The sequence below is a fragment of the Salvia miltiorrhiza genome, chromosome 2 (assembly GCF_028751815.1).
Source record: "Salvia miltiorrhiza cultivar Shanhuang (shh) chromosome 2, IMPLAD_Smil_shh, whole genome shotgun sequence".
NCBI lineage: Eukaryota > Viridiplantae > Streptophyta > Magnoliopsida > Lamiales > Lamiaceae > Salvia > Salvia miltiorrhiza.
The window spans coordinates 66,746,202-66,762,566 of record NC_080388.1 but is presented as its reverse complement, the minus strand read 5'-3'; the positions used below and the strand labels follow the sequence as shown (position 1 = coordinate 66,762,566).

The 16,365-nt window shown below is 32.6% G+C and overlaps 2 protein-coding genes and 1 long non-coding RNA gene across 3 annotated transcripts; all 3 read right to left on the bottom strand.

Annotated features, from left to right (window-relative positions):
• Positions 1–4,321: 4,321 nt before the first annotated feature.
• LOC131013189 (uncharacterized) lies at positions 4,322–5,631 on the bottom strand. The gene is made up of 2 exons (XR_009097591.1): positions 5,115–5,631; positions 4,322–4,572 (listed from the first exon to the last, which is right to left on the bottom strand). It is a non-coding gene; the product is annotated as an uncharacterized LOC131013189 (long non-coding RNA).
• Positions 5,632–8,240: 2,609 nt separating this feature from the next.
• On the bottom strand, positions 8,241–9,421 carry LOC131009904 (ankyrin repeat-containing protein NPR4-like). The gene is made up of 2 exons (XM_057937304.1): positions 8,981–9,421; positions 8,241–8,903 (listed from the first exon to the last, which is right to left on the bottom strand). The coding sequence occupies exons 1-2, from the start codon at positions 9,419–9,421 to the stop codon at positions 8,241–8,243; spliced, it is 1,104 nt and encodes a 367-aa protein (XP_057793287.1).
• A 136-nt stretch (positions 9,422–9,557) lies between these two features.
• Positions 9,558–13,047, bottom strand: LOC131013188 (ankyrin repeat-containing protein At5g02620-like). The gene is made up of 3 exons (XM_057941252.1): positions 12,784–13,047; positions 12,202–12,690; positions 9,558–9,677 (listed from the first exon to the last, which is right to left on the bottom strand). Exons 1-3 carry the CDS (start codon positions 12,950–12,952, stop codon positions 9,565–9,567), a joined length of 771 nt encoding a protein of 256 aa, XP_057797235.1. The 5' UTR covers positions 12,953–13,047; the 3' UTR covers positions 9,558–9,564.
• Between the last annotated feature and the right edge of the window lie 3,318 nt (positions 13,048–16,365).

Genomic DNA, 16,365 nt, shown 5'->3' with positions numbered 1-16,365 from the left:
ATTTCAGCATGAATATTCAGCAATCGAGCCAACTTCGAACATTAGCCGACTTTGATTGAAAATGAGTAGGCCCATAAGCTTTATATGGTTTCAAAGCTATGTGACTCTAGTTTCCTATGCAATAAGCTAGAGGTAAGAGTTTTTTAGAAGGAATTATGATTACTTTTACTAGAGGGTAGCAGTACAGATCAAAAATTAATGAATCAATGTTTTTTTTATATTATTAGTCTTGAATTTATGAGTTATTCATGTATCTTGAAATATGAGTGGGTTTGTATATAATGGGGGTAGTGAAGGATTGTATGAGATTAGTATATATTTCCTCCGTCCACGAAAGAGAACTTTCTATTGTTCTTTTTTGGGACGTCCACAAAAGAAGTTCCTACCTATTTTTGGACTATACCTCATCACTCTCAATATTAATTAAAACAATTTTTCACAATGCACAATACACTCAACAACTTTTTCTCCACTTTTAATACACTAAACAACTTTTTTTCTTAAAACTCGTGTCATTCCCTCATAGGAAATTCTTTCTTGGACGAAGGAAGTATATGTGTAAGTGGGAAAGTGAAAGCAATCAATTTAAAATAAAATTACTTAAATTGAGTCTTTAAACTTATTTGAAGAAGGATTTTTTCTTATTTTTCTCTTAGCCTTTTGGTGGATTTCTTAGAGTGAAGAGTTCTTTTGGAGCTACTCACTTTTTCATTTGACTGGAATAAATAATAATTATTTTTAAGTTAATTATAAATTAATTTTGTTTAAAAAAAACTCCTGAATTAAAAGTCTGACTCCGACATTGATTAAGATGATGCCCTAACCATGCTATGTATAAAAAGAAAAGAAGTGGTCTCCTATGAAATCGATTTTATAAGAAAATCACTTTCACAATAACACTATATCAAAATACAAATGATACTTTATTTATAATAAAGTATCATTTGTATGTTGAAGTAGTGTTATTGTGAAAGTGATTTTTTTAAAAAAACGATTTCATGTGAGTTTTTGTGAAAAGAAAATAAGTAACATAAATAATTACGTGGTTGGCATGATGTCTACGTGCAAAAGAAAAAACAAGCAACACAAACAATTATGTGGTTGACAAGATGCCTACATCCACCGGATGGTGACTTATAGATCTTATTACATGGAATGGGCCACAAAGATACAATCTCCATATGCATCTCGTTAGAAGATGTCTTATATTTTGACTAACTTGCCCATTTGAGGCCTTTAATCTCGTGTTTTGCGAGTGGAGGAGACTTCTTAATAGTTAATTATACGGGTATACACATACGACGAAATAGAAAGAGATGGCACTCAATCAAGAACTTGATAAATACTGGAAAAATAAAATTGTTGTCCTCTTAATGTTAGAGCATCCACAACAGATTTCTCGAAAATAATCCTATAATTTTAAATTTGAGCTAAAATAATAAAAGATGAGATAAAATGATCATCCAACAGATCACCTATATTAAGTTGGGCCCACAAAAAAATTTACACCCCCTTAAATCTAATCCTAATTAAACTTACACCCCCTTAAATCTAATCCTAAATTTATAAAATAGATAATGAAAAATAGGAGAGTTGCTGTGTGCAATTGTAAAATAGGAGTTAAAAATAATTTAGGGAAGACTTTAGGAGTATTTTTAGGAGTAAAATTTTGAGAGATCTGCTGTGAATGCTCTTAATGATCTATTTTATCCCTTATTTATCATTCTATTTTTATTATTGTTTCGGTAGTATAATAATATTTGAAATTCAATGTACCACATTTACTGTTCTCCTTAAAAAAAATCATTGCATACTTTTCTCTTCAATTCCAATTTTATATGTTTTAGTTGAATTTTTAATCATTAATTAAGATTTATTCCATCCAATATACATAATTTTTTTCATTATTCAACTTTACTTTCAAATTCATCCTTGTAAAATCTAAAACCTCTCATTCAATAATGCTATTTGTATATAATATGTCCATACATAAAATAATCAAATAGATAAAATTATCGATTTATTTTTAAAAATTTAATTCAAAATCTTTAGTTTTATTATTTTGTCCACATTGTAGTTATTTTTGTATTTTTTTATATAATTTTTTTAAATTTTGATTATTTTCTCCATCTCAATTCAATAGACCATATTTTCTTATTTGAACGTGTGATTTCAATGTAGGTCACTTTCTAAAATGAAAAATCAATACATAACAAAAACTCTGGCATAACTCATTATTTACACTAAATGCATTATAGTGCACACAATTATTTCTCCTTTCCCTTAAAAAACTCTATCTTCATTTATCTCTCATAATTTTTGGACAGATATATATCCTCAAAAAATCTTACTTTCTCTCTTTTGTTTTATTATTAATTTGTTTCTTAACATTCATGCTCAGACTTTATGATTTAATGAATTGGAATGGATAGAGTATTTTTTATGTACAAAAAAAATACAAAAATTTAGAAAAAAGTACAAAAAATTACGAAGATATCTACAATGTGGACAAAATAGTAAATTTAAATAAATCCTCTTTTATTTAAAAAATTTTAAATAAATTTATTCATTTATGTTTAGACATATTATATCTAATCACTACTTAAAATCACTACCCTCTACACGGTCTTAAACTGTGTTCCCCTAAGTTCAGTTGTGAGTAGGCAATGACACAGATAGTTGAGATTCTCACCGTTTAGTGTGTGTTGGGGCGAAGGTGGTTAATGTCTAATGAGGTTCTGAGTTCGAGTTCGTCGTCGTGCGATTTTTAATTTTTTTTTATTTATTCGTGTAATTTATATATATATATATATATATATATATATATATATATATATATATATATAGGGAATGGATCAATGAAGAATGCTAAATGTAGAAGGAAACAACGAAGGCTGAATAACTCAATACATTTACTGAATAAATCACGCGAGCGCATGAACGAAAAATGTACGTGTTTATTCAGTAAAATAACTATTCGTGCGGTCGCGTGATTTATTCGGTAAATTTATTGACTTATTCAGAACGAAATATAGTTACTTCTTCATAGATCCCAACCCTATATATATATATATATATATATATATATATATATATATATATATAGGGGAAGGCTAAAATAAGAACGCTTATTAAAATATAAATTAAGAACCATTTTCAGCCCTTAGATCATCAAGATCTACGGTTGATTCATCACCTTGTTGGATATATTCATGGTCATGAGTTCGAATCCCAAAGGTAGCAAAAAATTATTTTTTTAGATATTCATACCTTTATACAGTTTATTCATGCGCGTTATACATAAAATTCATGCATTTTTGCTGGTTCGTAATTCTTAAAATAAGGGTGGTTTATTGAATAACCGCCCCCTACTATATATATATATATATATATATATATATATATATATATATATATAGGGAAGGGATCAAAAAAGAAAGCTAAATGTAGGAAGAATAAAGAATTAATCACAAGCTTCCATTTCAATTAATCAAACGGTCCATATATTTAGGGATTAAATTATTATATTAATTTCAAAAGGGCTATAGTGTAATCCTTTAGCTTGAGTAACAGATTCTGCATTGATTCACAAAAGACCATATCTTTTTTATATTAAGTAGGATTAATCTATCCATAAATATATTTAATTATTATTATAGGTCAACATTAGTTACTTTCTTTCACCGTGTGCCATTCAGAAATTTACTTTATTATTATTATTATTATTATTATTATTATTATTATTATTATTATTATTATTATTATTATTATTATTATTATTATTATTATTATTATTATTTTGTATATATGTGCATTGCTGTATTTTTTTCGTTTTTATGTATTTTTCATATTAGTATTTAAAATTCGTGAAATAATATTTATCTAATTCATCATAATTATTTATTTATTTAGCTGAATTCAAATTATTATTCGCACAACTTGAAAGTTTATTCAGTTTAATATGTTAAATTATTCAGATTAGTTAAATGTTAATTCAATAGAGTCTGTATTTCATATTTTGTAATATATTCAGTACATTTTTCACTTTATTCACAAACATTGAAAGTTTATTCACTAAAATTATTCTGAATAATATTGAAAATTAATCGAATACCACTTTATTATTAAACGAATAAGTTCTGAATAACTATTATTCAGTTATGAATAAGTGAGCAAAAGTAATCGAATATCTACTTCATCAACACTATGAATAGTTGTTCAACTCATTCTGAATAATCTAGTGTATGTTTCGAATAACTACTATTCAGTTATGAATAAGTTCTAAATAACTATTATTCAGTAATGAATATCACACAATAAGTTCCAAACAATAAGTTAAATTAAATAAATATATTACAGATTTTTATGAATGAACATATTATGAATAAGTGAACAAAGTAATCGAATATCTACTTCAACACTATGAATAGTTGTTCAAGTGATTTTGAAGCCACAAATCTTGTTTGCATATCACTTTCTCGGACGAGCACCCATCCCACCTTGACAACTTTCACTAAACCAATCATCTTGTCTTGCTCACGGAATCAGACTCTTCCATACACCAAATGCAGCCTAATCAATAAATCACAAATCAGAAAATACATAATTCAACTTCAACTTAGCAATGCCACTAAAATACAACAAGAATTATCATCTTCTTCAAACATAGCAATCACAACATATACTACGAATTCAATCAAATGGCCAAATCAAGAATTGATCAGCTGTGCAAATGTGTAGTTTATACCTCAAATAGCTTGCAGATGAAGTGCTAGTGAAAATCTCGAATGCAAAGAGGTAAGACACAAAATATTGGATGATATTTTAGAATATCGTCGTAGATGATTGGAATGGTAGGACAAAACAAAACCCCAACAATCACATAGCTTGATAATTTTATATTCTGAGTTTAACACGTGAGAACCCCAATGATGGATTGATAGACAATACAAAATGTAAATTCAGTCAATCAATAAAAATTAAAACATCCCAACACGCAAATTCTAAATGTTCTAATCCAAAATTCACAAAATCAAGATCCAAGTTTCAATAGAAAAGGTGGGTCTTTAAATCTTAAACCCTCAATATGGACCAAATTAAATCATAAAACTTACCAGATAAAGTCCAATCAAATCAGAGCGAGAGAAAGAGCTTCATCGAGGAGAGTTAACCGATAGATCGAATAGAAGATGACCGAATAGTCACGAAAATCTGATTTTCGAGGAAACAAGCGGATGAGAGAAGGAGAAGGGCGGTGATGCCGTAGGCGTATATGATATTCAACGTCGAAACACTGAAGCAATCATCGTCGAAATCCAGTCGCCGCTGCTGTAGATGGAGAGTCAACATCGTGTGCTCTGTTGAGACGTGTTTCTTGGAGTGGTAAATGATTAATTACCAGCGTTAATTTCGGATGGTCTGTTCAGTAAATAGAAGAAACACCAATTATACCCCTCAGCGAATTTTCAGCAATAAATTTTGATTATTCAGAAAATTTAAAAATTGGATTAATTAGAGAACGGGTGTAATCTTGACCGTGAATCATGACTGAATTGATGGTTAAGATTAATTCTTTAATCTTTACACTAAGGGGATTCTCTATAGATCCCCACCCTATATATATATATATATATATATATATATATATATATATATATATCATGACCTTTTTAAAATTAAAGCCGACTAACAATTAAAAATCGGGGTCCCAAATGCATTATTTAACGGTAAAAACGGGGTTGGGTGGGCCGAAAGGCTTGTGAGTGTGAGAGGGACGGCTAATTGAATTTGTAGCTAAAATAGGCCTAAAAGAAAACAACAGTCCCACTTATAAAGCCCAGTATATTAATTAGTTAAGATTTGGGCCTTATTTATAGACAAAATAGGCCTAGAAGAAAACAACAGTTTATAATATTAGGTTCATTTGGATTTATGAGTTTGAATACAATGTCAATATCTCTCCAGCACTGCTCCCTTTTAATTCATCTTTTATTTTCTATTTTATATTATTCTTAAATTATTAGCCTTTTTTTATAAATTACATAAGTAAATAAAGAAATTTAAGACCGCACGACGATGGACTCTAATCTAAGACCTCAGTCCTTAGGCATTCTCGACCTTTTCTTGATTAACACCCGCAGAACAACACCATTTCTGTTAGAGTTAATATTATTATCTCTATTGTCGATTTTCTCCTAAGTTTTGTCTTCTTCATTTAATTATTATTAGCATTTACACCTAGTATAATGCACAAGAAATATTTTTATATTTATAAAATTGATATTAACTCCATTATCATATTTTAATAAATATAAGAAAAAAAAACTAATTGAATATATTTTAGCTGCACATTATGAAATGGCAAAAAAATAATTAAAAAATTATAAATAAAAAATAATAAAATATATTTATTTAAAAAAAGATTGAGAGAGGAGCTAGAGATATATTTTTTTAAAAAAATTAATCTTTAAATAAATATTTTACATTTTAAATCAAATATTTACATAAAATATATCAAATTATAGCTCTTCTCATGATCTTTAACGTGATATGCATACTACGTATTTTATAATTAGTCAAATTTCACAATTTTAAAAAGAAATAAACAAAAATAATAATAAGATAAATAAAAATAAAATAAAATAAAATAAAATAAAAAGAAAAAATATATTTTACAACTAAACCTTTAATTTTATTATAAGTACAAAATAGTCATTCAATTTCAAATCAATTTAAAATTAATTTTAAATTGAAATCTTGCCTTTTTAATATGTAGTATAAATTTGTGGAGATCATAGTTGTTTTAATTGTGCACATTAACGGCTGGAGGATTAAAGGGAAAAACAACCAAGACATAGTCAGAGTTTTTTTTTTTTTTTTGATAAATTACATAAGTAAATAAAGAAATTTAAGAATTGCGCGACGGAGGATCGAACCCAAGACCTAAGGTCTTGGGCATTAACCTCCTACCACTAGGCTTGATTATAGAAAGAGTGGTTACAATGCTTGTTAGCCAAATTTTCTTTGGTTTCAAATTTTCAACTAAACTCCACATTTTCAGCCACGTTTCCTCAAGCACGTTCTCAGCCTTCCATCTTTGATTTTCAAGCTTCAAGAAGTATATAAATAAAGAGGAAGCTCACTGCATTAAGTACCAGTTTAAAGAAGTAAAAACACAAGCAGGGGGCAGATCCAGGATTTGAGGTTGGGGAGGGCTGAATTTATTGATCTACGACGTTCGAAGATATTTACACGGGGGTTTGGGGGCGGGAGCCCCCGAAGCAAATATTTTTGAGCATTCCGTACACTTCATTTTCATGCATTTTTTTTAACAATCACTTAATATAATAGATAATTGTTTGCAATTCAATTAAATCAACATCAAGTAGATTGAGAGCATACAAAAATATACTTTTATGCATTCTTTTAAAAAAATATACTTATTTTCTAAACAACTAAACTAACTTTCATTGTTAATAATTAGTAATTTTACTTTTAACTTTAGAATGGACTCAAATTCAACATTAAAAATTAAATAAGATCAGAAAATGGTGCCAAAATGGGGCATGAATCTGGGTCCCCGTCCAAGCTTAGTCGCAGGCGCCAGTGGTGGTGGTAGGAGGCAGCGCCGACGGTGGTGGCGGTAGGGGGAGGGGGCGGCGGCGGCGGCGGGGTGGGGGTGGAGGGGAATTAGAGTTTGGGGGTGGGGGTGGGGGAAGAGAGAAGAAGAAAGAGGATTTTTGTATATATATTTTTTTTATTCCACATGTGAAAAAAAATCAAAGTCTCAATTTCCAGCTGCCACAGTGTGAACTCTGGCTGCCATAGTGGCATTTCCGGCGCCAGTGTACGAAAAAATCGGTGATTGGATAAATTTTAGACAAAAACTAAAGGTTAGGTATTTAAAAGAAGAAAAATAAAAATAGGTGCAAAAACCAATTCCGTGTAAACGTTATGAATTTAGAGGCAATTACCCTTTATAATATATTTGTGTATATTTTGAAATATTTTTGAAGGATCTGGCGCGACAGTTTGGAAGAAAATGAATTGGTTTGGTATTTTATTTTAAAATCGACCTCGTGAAAAAAGAAAATCTTGCATACGTTTGATAAAATTATTTAAAAAGTTAGAGTTAAAACAAAGTGAAACAACATCACAATATAATATCAACATTCAAATATGTAATTCTTGAAGCATAATCTATCCGTTTGAAGCACAACAAATCACATTTTCGCAAGAACTTAAAAATCCAAGACCTTGTGCGTGATCTGGTATTTCTTAGTGTTACTAGGCGTGTAAGCATGTCGCTTGAAAAGAGAGTAGCGATTCCGCTTTGGGAACAAATACCTGGAAAGGCCACGGTTAAATGAATAGTTTTGGAGAAAAACTACAGAAATAAGGACGGTATAAAGAAGAATAACAAGAGACGTGACGAGCGGTGCCCTTTCCTCAACATAGACCAGAAAATATGCGGACATGAAAACAGAGATGACACCGAAGACGGACAAGGAGAGGTACATAAGCCCATTTCTAATCATAAGCGGTAGTAGGTCCAAGAAGACTTCGCTGCTCGCCATCATGGTGCGTGAGAATTGAAGGACAGAGAATGCTGAGAAAAACACAGCCACCGCTTCAAATATAACGAAATATGCGAATCGCTCTGACTTGAAGAGTAAGGGAATCCCCGTATTTTGATTGTACCCTCCTGGTACCGCAAAGCCAGAAGCGAACACCACAGAAAATATCAAAGTCGAGATGAGCATGCAAGAATCTGCCATGTTCCTCAACCATGTTGTGTTCTTTTCCAGCAAGTTCTTGTGCTCTTTGTCAAATAATTCACTTGGAGTGTGCCCGTCTTTATTTCTCATCTCCAAACAGAATGGCGGTACAATTGACTTCACTTTCTATACATATACAAATTAGCTCAGAATCATACAGGTATAGTAGCGATATGATTAAGTTTCTTCACTAACTTTCTTACCTTAAACCACATCGTCTCCCTGTGCAATCGAAAAGTTGGAAGCATTCGGATCCTCCTGACCCTCCGGTCTAGAGGCCCTAGTTTTGCAGCTAAATGCAAAATGTTGTTCCCATTCTCATCTTCTGAGACTGCAATCAAATCTTTCCATGCCCCTATCTCTTCAATCAGTACAAACAAGTTCGCCTGTCGGTACTTAACGGCGATATGAAAAATAGTATATCCATTGCTATCAGTGTGCCATACAAGGTCAGGGTAAGTGTGAGTAAGCATAGTAATAAGCTCGACGTTCCCTACTTTCGCTGCATCGTGAAGAATCGGAGGATTTTTCATTAGCTCAACCGCGCTTGCGTGTCCCAATCTTTGAATACCTTCCCACAGCTTATTAGCCAACAAGCGAAAATCTCGTCGCATTACTCCTGTTTCCCACTGCATTCCTAACATGCATTATCATCAAATATGTCGCTTAGCTTTCATTGAATTCAATTGGATCTTTAAACATTGCAACTTAAACAAAATCAAGATCCGATTGCAAAATTTAATAACTTCATTGACATATTCAAGTTTTTAAATATGGGAGATGGAGGTCAATTACTATCCCCGAAGAGACTCTGTTTAGCCAACAAATGCAAAGCTGTTCCTTCGTCATTCCTCATTGTAGCAAGTTGTTCATTACTCCCCGAGATTTTTAAAGCCACGTCTGCAGGAAAATGCATCTACTATAATTCAAGATAATTACATAATTGGCTTCACGAACTAGCTGAAAAGATTATTAGGACATATTTTGAATGAGTTTATTATATAACAATACCTATAAGGAAAAAAGTAGCCACTTTTTAAGCTTAAATACTATTCCCTCCGCCCCTCAAACATCTTCCTCTCTTTCTATTTTGATCCGTCTCCAAAACAATTTTCCTAATCTATTTTTGAAAACAATTTCACTAATTATTACTATTACAATTTCACTTTTTGTGGGATCCATTCTCCACTTTCACTAACTATTACTCTTACAATTTCTCTTTTAATTTGTGGGACTCATTCTTCACTTATCAAATACACAACTAACTTTTATTAAAAATCTGTATCATCCTCCCTTAGGAAGATGTTCCAGGGATGGAGGGAGTACAAAAAAAAATTCTATTAGTGACATAAAATTTAATAGCTAATATTCGTATCATAAAATTAGTAACGTTTGAAAGAGTAACTATTAATAATTAGCTATATTATCAAATATAACTAATTTTTATGACGCATATAATAACTACAAAATCTCATGGCATCAGTGATTTTTTTTTTGGATAGTGAAAGTACGTAAAATCACCCAACTTATAATAGGTTTGATTGCGAACTGCCCTTTAAATAAGGCAATTAATAATAAAACCTATTATTGGTTGTGAATTAAAAGGTAAAATATCTTTTTTGAGAGCCAAAAAGGTAAAATATTAAGAGTAGTAGTTATACTTTATCTCTTTTATATTGGTGACTACCTTTTATCTTTATTGTCTAGAATGGGTGCTTTCTTAGTTCACACTATCTTGAATGAACTATTAAAAAAATTTAAAACTCAAATCAGTCAATTAAATAAATTACTTTCGCCTAAAGAAAATGTCATGTCTTAATTGTTGATTGAACTACCAAAAGTTAAAGTCAAATTTAGTAAGATGTGGTCTTGGGTACACCCGGGCGTACCGTACAATCGTGTTACATCTTTACTTAAACTTTGATCTATATCCTAATTTGAACCTATATCCTGATTCAATTCATATAAATAGTACTCCATCCGTCCACGAAATGAGTACCCATATTTCCTTTTTCGTCCGTCCACGAAATGAGTACCCATTTCCCTTTTTGGCAAGTGTACCCCACACATCTCTTTAATTAATACACTCAAAAAGTGGGACCCTTAAACTATTCACACTACACTCCATACATTTCTTAAAACTTGTGCCGTCCACAAATGGGTACTCATTTCGTGGATGGAGGGAGTACTATTTTGAGTACGGATCAACCCGATTGTACGGTACATCCAGGTGTACCCAAGATTTTGTGATTTAGTAATATGTAAGATTAAAATCATTTTATGACAAAAAAGAAGGATTCAAACATTGGTGCAAGTTCCGGAAAAGAAAAATAGCCAAAGATAAGCTGCACTTCAAAACTAATCATTCACAAGTGATCTTTGAATGCCTACTGTAGTAATTAAGTTGCCTGAGCAGGTATAGTTTGTAGGGCTGAGCAAAATCAAACCGGAACCGCCAAACCGAACCGAACCGAATCAAACCGGGCGGTTTGATTCGGTTTATGTAGAGAAAACGGTTCGGTTTGGTTTGAAAATTTTCAAACCGCCATAAAACGGTTCGGGTTCGGTTTGAGAAAAACGGTTTGGTTTATAAACCGAACCCGCCCGATTTAAATATAATTAATAAATATTTATTTTTAAATAATTAATTAATAAATATTTAAAAATTAAATTTAGAATTTTACACTTTACATTAAATTCAAAAGTACATAAGATTTTTATTATGTGCTTGTTCTTTAATTTTTACAAACTCTTGATTGTAGAAGTAAATGGATTTATCGAGATGTGGTAATTTTTACTTATTCATAGTACTTTAATTTTTGCTTATAGCTTTAAAAAAAAAAAATGGTTTTGGCCAAACCGAACCGAACCAAACCGAAAATTTACGGTTTGGTTTGGTTCAGTTTTGACCAGTCAAACGGTTTGGTTTGGTTCGAAATTTTTTAGGCGGTTTGGGTTTCGGATTAGGTATTTCGGTTCGGTTTCAACCCAACCCGCCCGAATGCTCACCCCTAATAGTTTGTCTCTATCATGTAGAGCGCGAGAGGGTTTAAGACAGTATTTTAGAATGATTTGGAAATTATAATAAAAAACTTTAAACTTGTAAAAGTAAAATACTAATTAATAAGTAATGCACTTAGAGGACAATTCTCGGTCATTTTTAATTAATGTCCCCAAAAATTTGATTTTCAGTTCATTTTAGTTTCGAGTAAGCCCGTAAATTTTAAAATGAGCCGAAAATTATCATGCAGGTGCATTACTTATTAATTAGTATCTTTTTGCAAAATCCAAAAATTTTGTGTTAGTTTCCAAATCAACTAATTGTCCTAAAAAACTCCTATCATGTATGAGTTTCTCACTATACTTGACTAAAATAAATATACGGACACACATAGAAACAAGGAACGAAGAGAGACGATCATACCGTACATTTCGCGCCGTATAGTCACAAGTAAAAGATCAAACCATTCTTCTATTGACAAATCCTCAAGTTTAGCAGATCCAAGAAAATACGAAACCATCTTCGCATTTCCACGGAAAGCTGCCTTGTATAGGGGTGTCGTATTTTCCCAATCGCGAGCAGTGGCAAGACTTGAATTCTTTCTCATCATTAAATCAACAATGTCTACTGTTCCCGATAGCGCGGCATAGCAACATGCTGTGTAGCCATGCCCGTCCAGCAATGCTAACTCACTTGCACTCAGTTTCTCGACTAGTTTTCGCACGATTTGTTTGTGTTTGATGGCAGCAGCTACATGAAGAGCTCTATCTCCCTCTTCACTTATCTCATCACTTGCTAATTTCGGATCTCCCTCCAAAAGCATTTCAACAGCTACGCAATCACCCTCTAGTGTAGCTCTGTACATTGATTCATGACTATTTGAAAGACAATTAATTCTTCGTCTACTAATCCCTGTAGAAATACAATATAAATTAATAATGTCACGAAAGATTCCATTTAGTAATTTGATTGACTAATGAACAAGAAAGGAAACGACGTGGTAACCTTGGGGAGTTGGAGTGAGGGGTAGCGGTGGTGCAGTAGTTGTTTGAGTGGAAGCTGAATGAAGTGCATCATCATCATCCTTATTTTCGGAACTAGTTGATGATTCCATATTCTGCCATTTGGGGCCATACATTTCCCTCCCACTCCTACTTGTCAATATTCTCTTCATCTAGCACCACAAATTTCTTTTTTTAATTCCGTTCGTAGCCTATTATATAGGATAGGAGCGATATTTATCGTCGAAAACAAAGATGTGTGCTCCGTTATTACTTCTCTCGTATTTATAAGGAAATGGGAAGATTATATATACAATATATAGTGAAAATTGTCAGTTGCAGTGTCTTCCTTCAACTTCGTCGTGGTTGCCCCACAGCTTCCATGAAAATTCTAAAAATAGCTGAAATTACACGGGGTTTGACTTGCAGCTTCCATGAAAATATCAATATATATATTTGTTGAATTTTAATTGGTGTGCATTGTTATTCTACTTCTCTTATATATTTAAATATTGACAGTTGCACTCTCCGCGGTCTCCCCTTTGTTTATTTGCTGACGAAATATTTATGGCATCTTTGAAAAAAAAGGAGACAGGGATCAAACTAAATCTTATCTGGTGAGCCACTGCATATGAGACTGGTGCGTCGTTTTACACCAAAAATATCCGGCGGTCAGCCGGTATGTCCATACTGTGCAGACAGTAGCAAGCAAAATCGTCTCCCAAATGATCGGCAAGAATTCTCCTAAAATTCAACCTGCAAAGTAACTCAACAAACGAGATTTATGTAAAAATATAAGAAAATACTAAATCTAAAAATAAATAAATAAAATCCAAAAGAATTGCAAAGGTTCTAATATTAAATAAATAAATAGAAAATCCAACAATTAATAAAGAATTTTAGCAATCAATTAAGTCCACCCTAGCTTAATTATTCTGATCATTGATGCAAATATAACTTTAATTCATGCAAGCAAACCAGTTATAACCACCGAAGACGCTTCTGACGTGATCTTATTTCTCCTTAATTATTCGGTAACCAGGAAGACGCTTCACTAATTACTATCATAATCGACTGATAACCGTAAGAGACGCTCTATAGGTTTAATGAGCCGACAACATTAATTACTAGAGAAACCCGATTCAAAACCAATAAACTATGACGCTGGATTATTGAATTAAGACTGTTTTTCCCTTGACCCTGATGTGTCAATTTACCACTAATCAAATCTAAACCACAATTACGGATGGCCGATTCAATTGGCTGTATAATTAATTCTAATCCACTAAATATTGCGCACTATCTAATGGATTAAAATAATTAATAACGATAAACATGGATAATCACAGATACAAGCATAAAAATAAAGTATAAGAACAAATTAGATCTCACAGAATAATCTTGTTAGTGCTTCCCTAATCGTTGCTGGAATAAACGAAATTAGCTAGAACACATAAATAAAATAAATCAAGAAAAACAAATAAGAAATTGCGAGAAAGAATAAAAGAGAGATAAAACTTGAATAATGAGAAAGCAAATCTGATCCAGCAGCTTCTGTTCCAGAAAAATTGGCGTGAATGTGTGTTTCAAATTTCAATCTATATACATAAACTAAATAAAACCTAATTTTGATGGAAATTGGAAAAGAGGCGCATAAGCCCATAAAAGCAAACTTAAGTCCACTAGAAGACAAAATAAGAGTCAGCCCACAAAATCAATTTCTCGCCAATCTTGAATTTCGGACATCTCAGACGGTATGGCACGCCGTCCAACTTGCACGCACAGATTCTTTATTCACAGCTTAAGACTTCAAAACTCTTCTCAAAAGCAAGTCTTTTCTCCAAAACCTATCTATAACCATCAAAAAGATTTATTAGTTCCACAATTAACTCCAAAAAATAATAATAAGAGGAACTATGCATTAAAATCTACTAAAAGTACTCAAAATATGCGTATAAAATACGCTCAATCAGAGACATTTAAATCAAGTTGGTCTTGAATAGGCGGAATCCACACCTCGATGATTCATCAGACCACGGAAAAGAATTTGAATGAGCATGCAAGAATCCGCCCTCTGCTCTTTCCCAAACCCCATCAAGTTTATGTGCATTTAGGAAAACCCTCCAATTTTTACTAACTGTCGGAAATAACACAACCATATTAACTCTAAATTTGTAATAATAATTAGGTCCAGAGCATCATTTCAATTTCTTTCCGTAAACTTTGTAGACGTATGCATATTTGACTTGTTCGCTTAATTTCCTACTAAAGAAAGAGCTGTCAGCTTTAAAAAGTGCCTTCTCGGTCGGTTGGCTGGTCCTCTGTCAGTTATCTCAGCAGCCAACTGCTACTGCCTACTTGAATCAAGTTAAGGATTTTTTTTTTACACCTTCGATTATACATCCCTTTTAATAATTTTTAAATTCAAAATAAATAAATTAGTTAGGGATTTTTTATCCGCATGCACCCAAGTTTTCGTGACTTTCTTCTTGCATACCCCTAACTTGTAAATAAACAATCAAGCACTATCTCATACATGATCCTGTCCAAAAATAACAATGCCCAGTAGAATCCACAGGAGAACACATAAATCAAAATGAACAAAACCATACCAAGATGTAGGCCAAAAGTGACTACATCCAAAACAAACTACTCCCTCCGTCCCGCTATTCAAGTCCCGTTTCTTTTCGGCACGGGTATTAAGGAGAAGCAAGTTAAGTGAATAAGGAGTGTGGTGTTTGTGATTAAGGGATTATTAATTATTTCTATTTTACAAAGACTTTATACTTGTTACAATTTCGTTCTAATAATCTGAATAGCTTTAGATTCGCATTCAATGACTGAGCAAAAACAAAATCAAATAAACTGAGAAATTAGAGATTCGTAGAACAAAATTAAGAAGATCGCAACAAAATCGAAATTCCAAAATCAACAAATTCCTGAACCAAAAATCGACAAATTCAAGAACCAAAAATTCCAATAAATTTCAAAACCAAAATTCGACAAAAATCACAAATTCCAGAATTAACAAATTCTAGAACCAAAAATCAAAATTCATGAACTAAATTCACGGATCTGTAAACGCGTGGGTTGCGGCGGTGGATCTGTAAACAGCGATCCGGCGACGCGGCGTGGCGGGGAGGCGGCTGCTGGCGGCGCGGCATGAGAGGAGGTTGTTGGCGGCGCCTCTCTGTAAACGGCGAGTGGGCGGCGCGACGAGAGGCGGAAGACGAAGAGAGGGGGAAATCAGACACCAATGGGTCAGGGAAGGGAGAGATCGACATGGGGGTGAGAGGTGAGGGGCAAGATGCTGGTCGCGGTAGCGGCGGCAGTTTCAGAGTGAGGGAGCGTGAGTTGAGAGAGAAAGGAAGAAAAAGAAGAAAGAGAAGATGGGTTGGGGGAGTGAAGTCCGAAATTAATTAGTGTTAAGTGAGACAATTAGTGAGTTAATTTATTTTAAGACACCCCTTATTATTTCCTAAAAAGGAAACGAGACATTATCGGTGGGACAACCCAAAAAGGAATACGAGACTTGAATAGCGGGACGGAGGGAGTACCTATTATCATGAAATCTAAATCTAAAGTT

Excerpts from the sequence above, each read along its gene's own strand:
- LOC131009904 (XM_057937304.1), bottom strand. The coding sequence starts at position 9,421 with ATGTTAGGAATGCAGTGGGAAACAGGAGTAATGCGACGAGATTTTCGC. Across the intron at positions 8,904-8,980 it reads GGGAGACGATGTGGTTTAAG|AAAGTGAAGTCAATTGTACC; the intron begins GTAAGAAAGTTA and ends GTATATGTATAG.
- LOC131013188 (XM_057941252.1), bottom strand. The coding sequence starts at position 12,952 with ATGAAGAGAATATTGACAAGTAGGAGTGGGAGGGAAATGTATGGCCCC. Across the intron at positions 12,691-12,783 it reads CCTCACTCCAACTCCCCAAG|GGATTAGTAGACGAAGAATT; the intron begins GTTACCACGTCG and ends GTATTTCTACAG. Across the intron at positions 9,678-12,201 it reads TATACGGCGCGAAATGTACG|ACGTGGCTTTAAAAATCTCG; the intron begins GTATGATCGTCT and ends ATTTTCCTGCAG.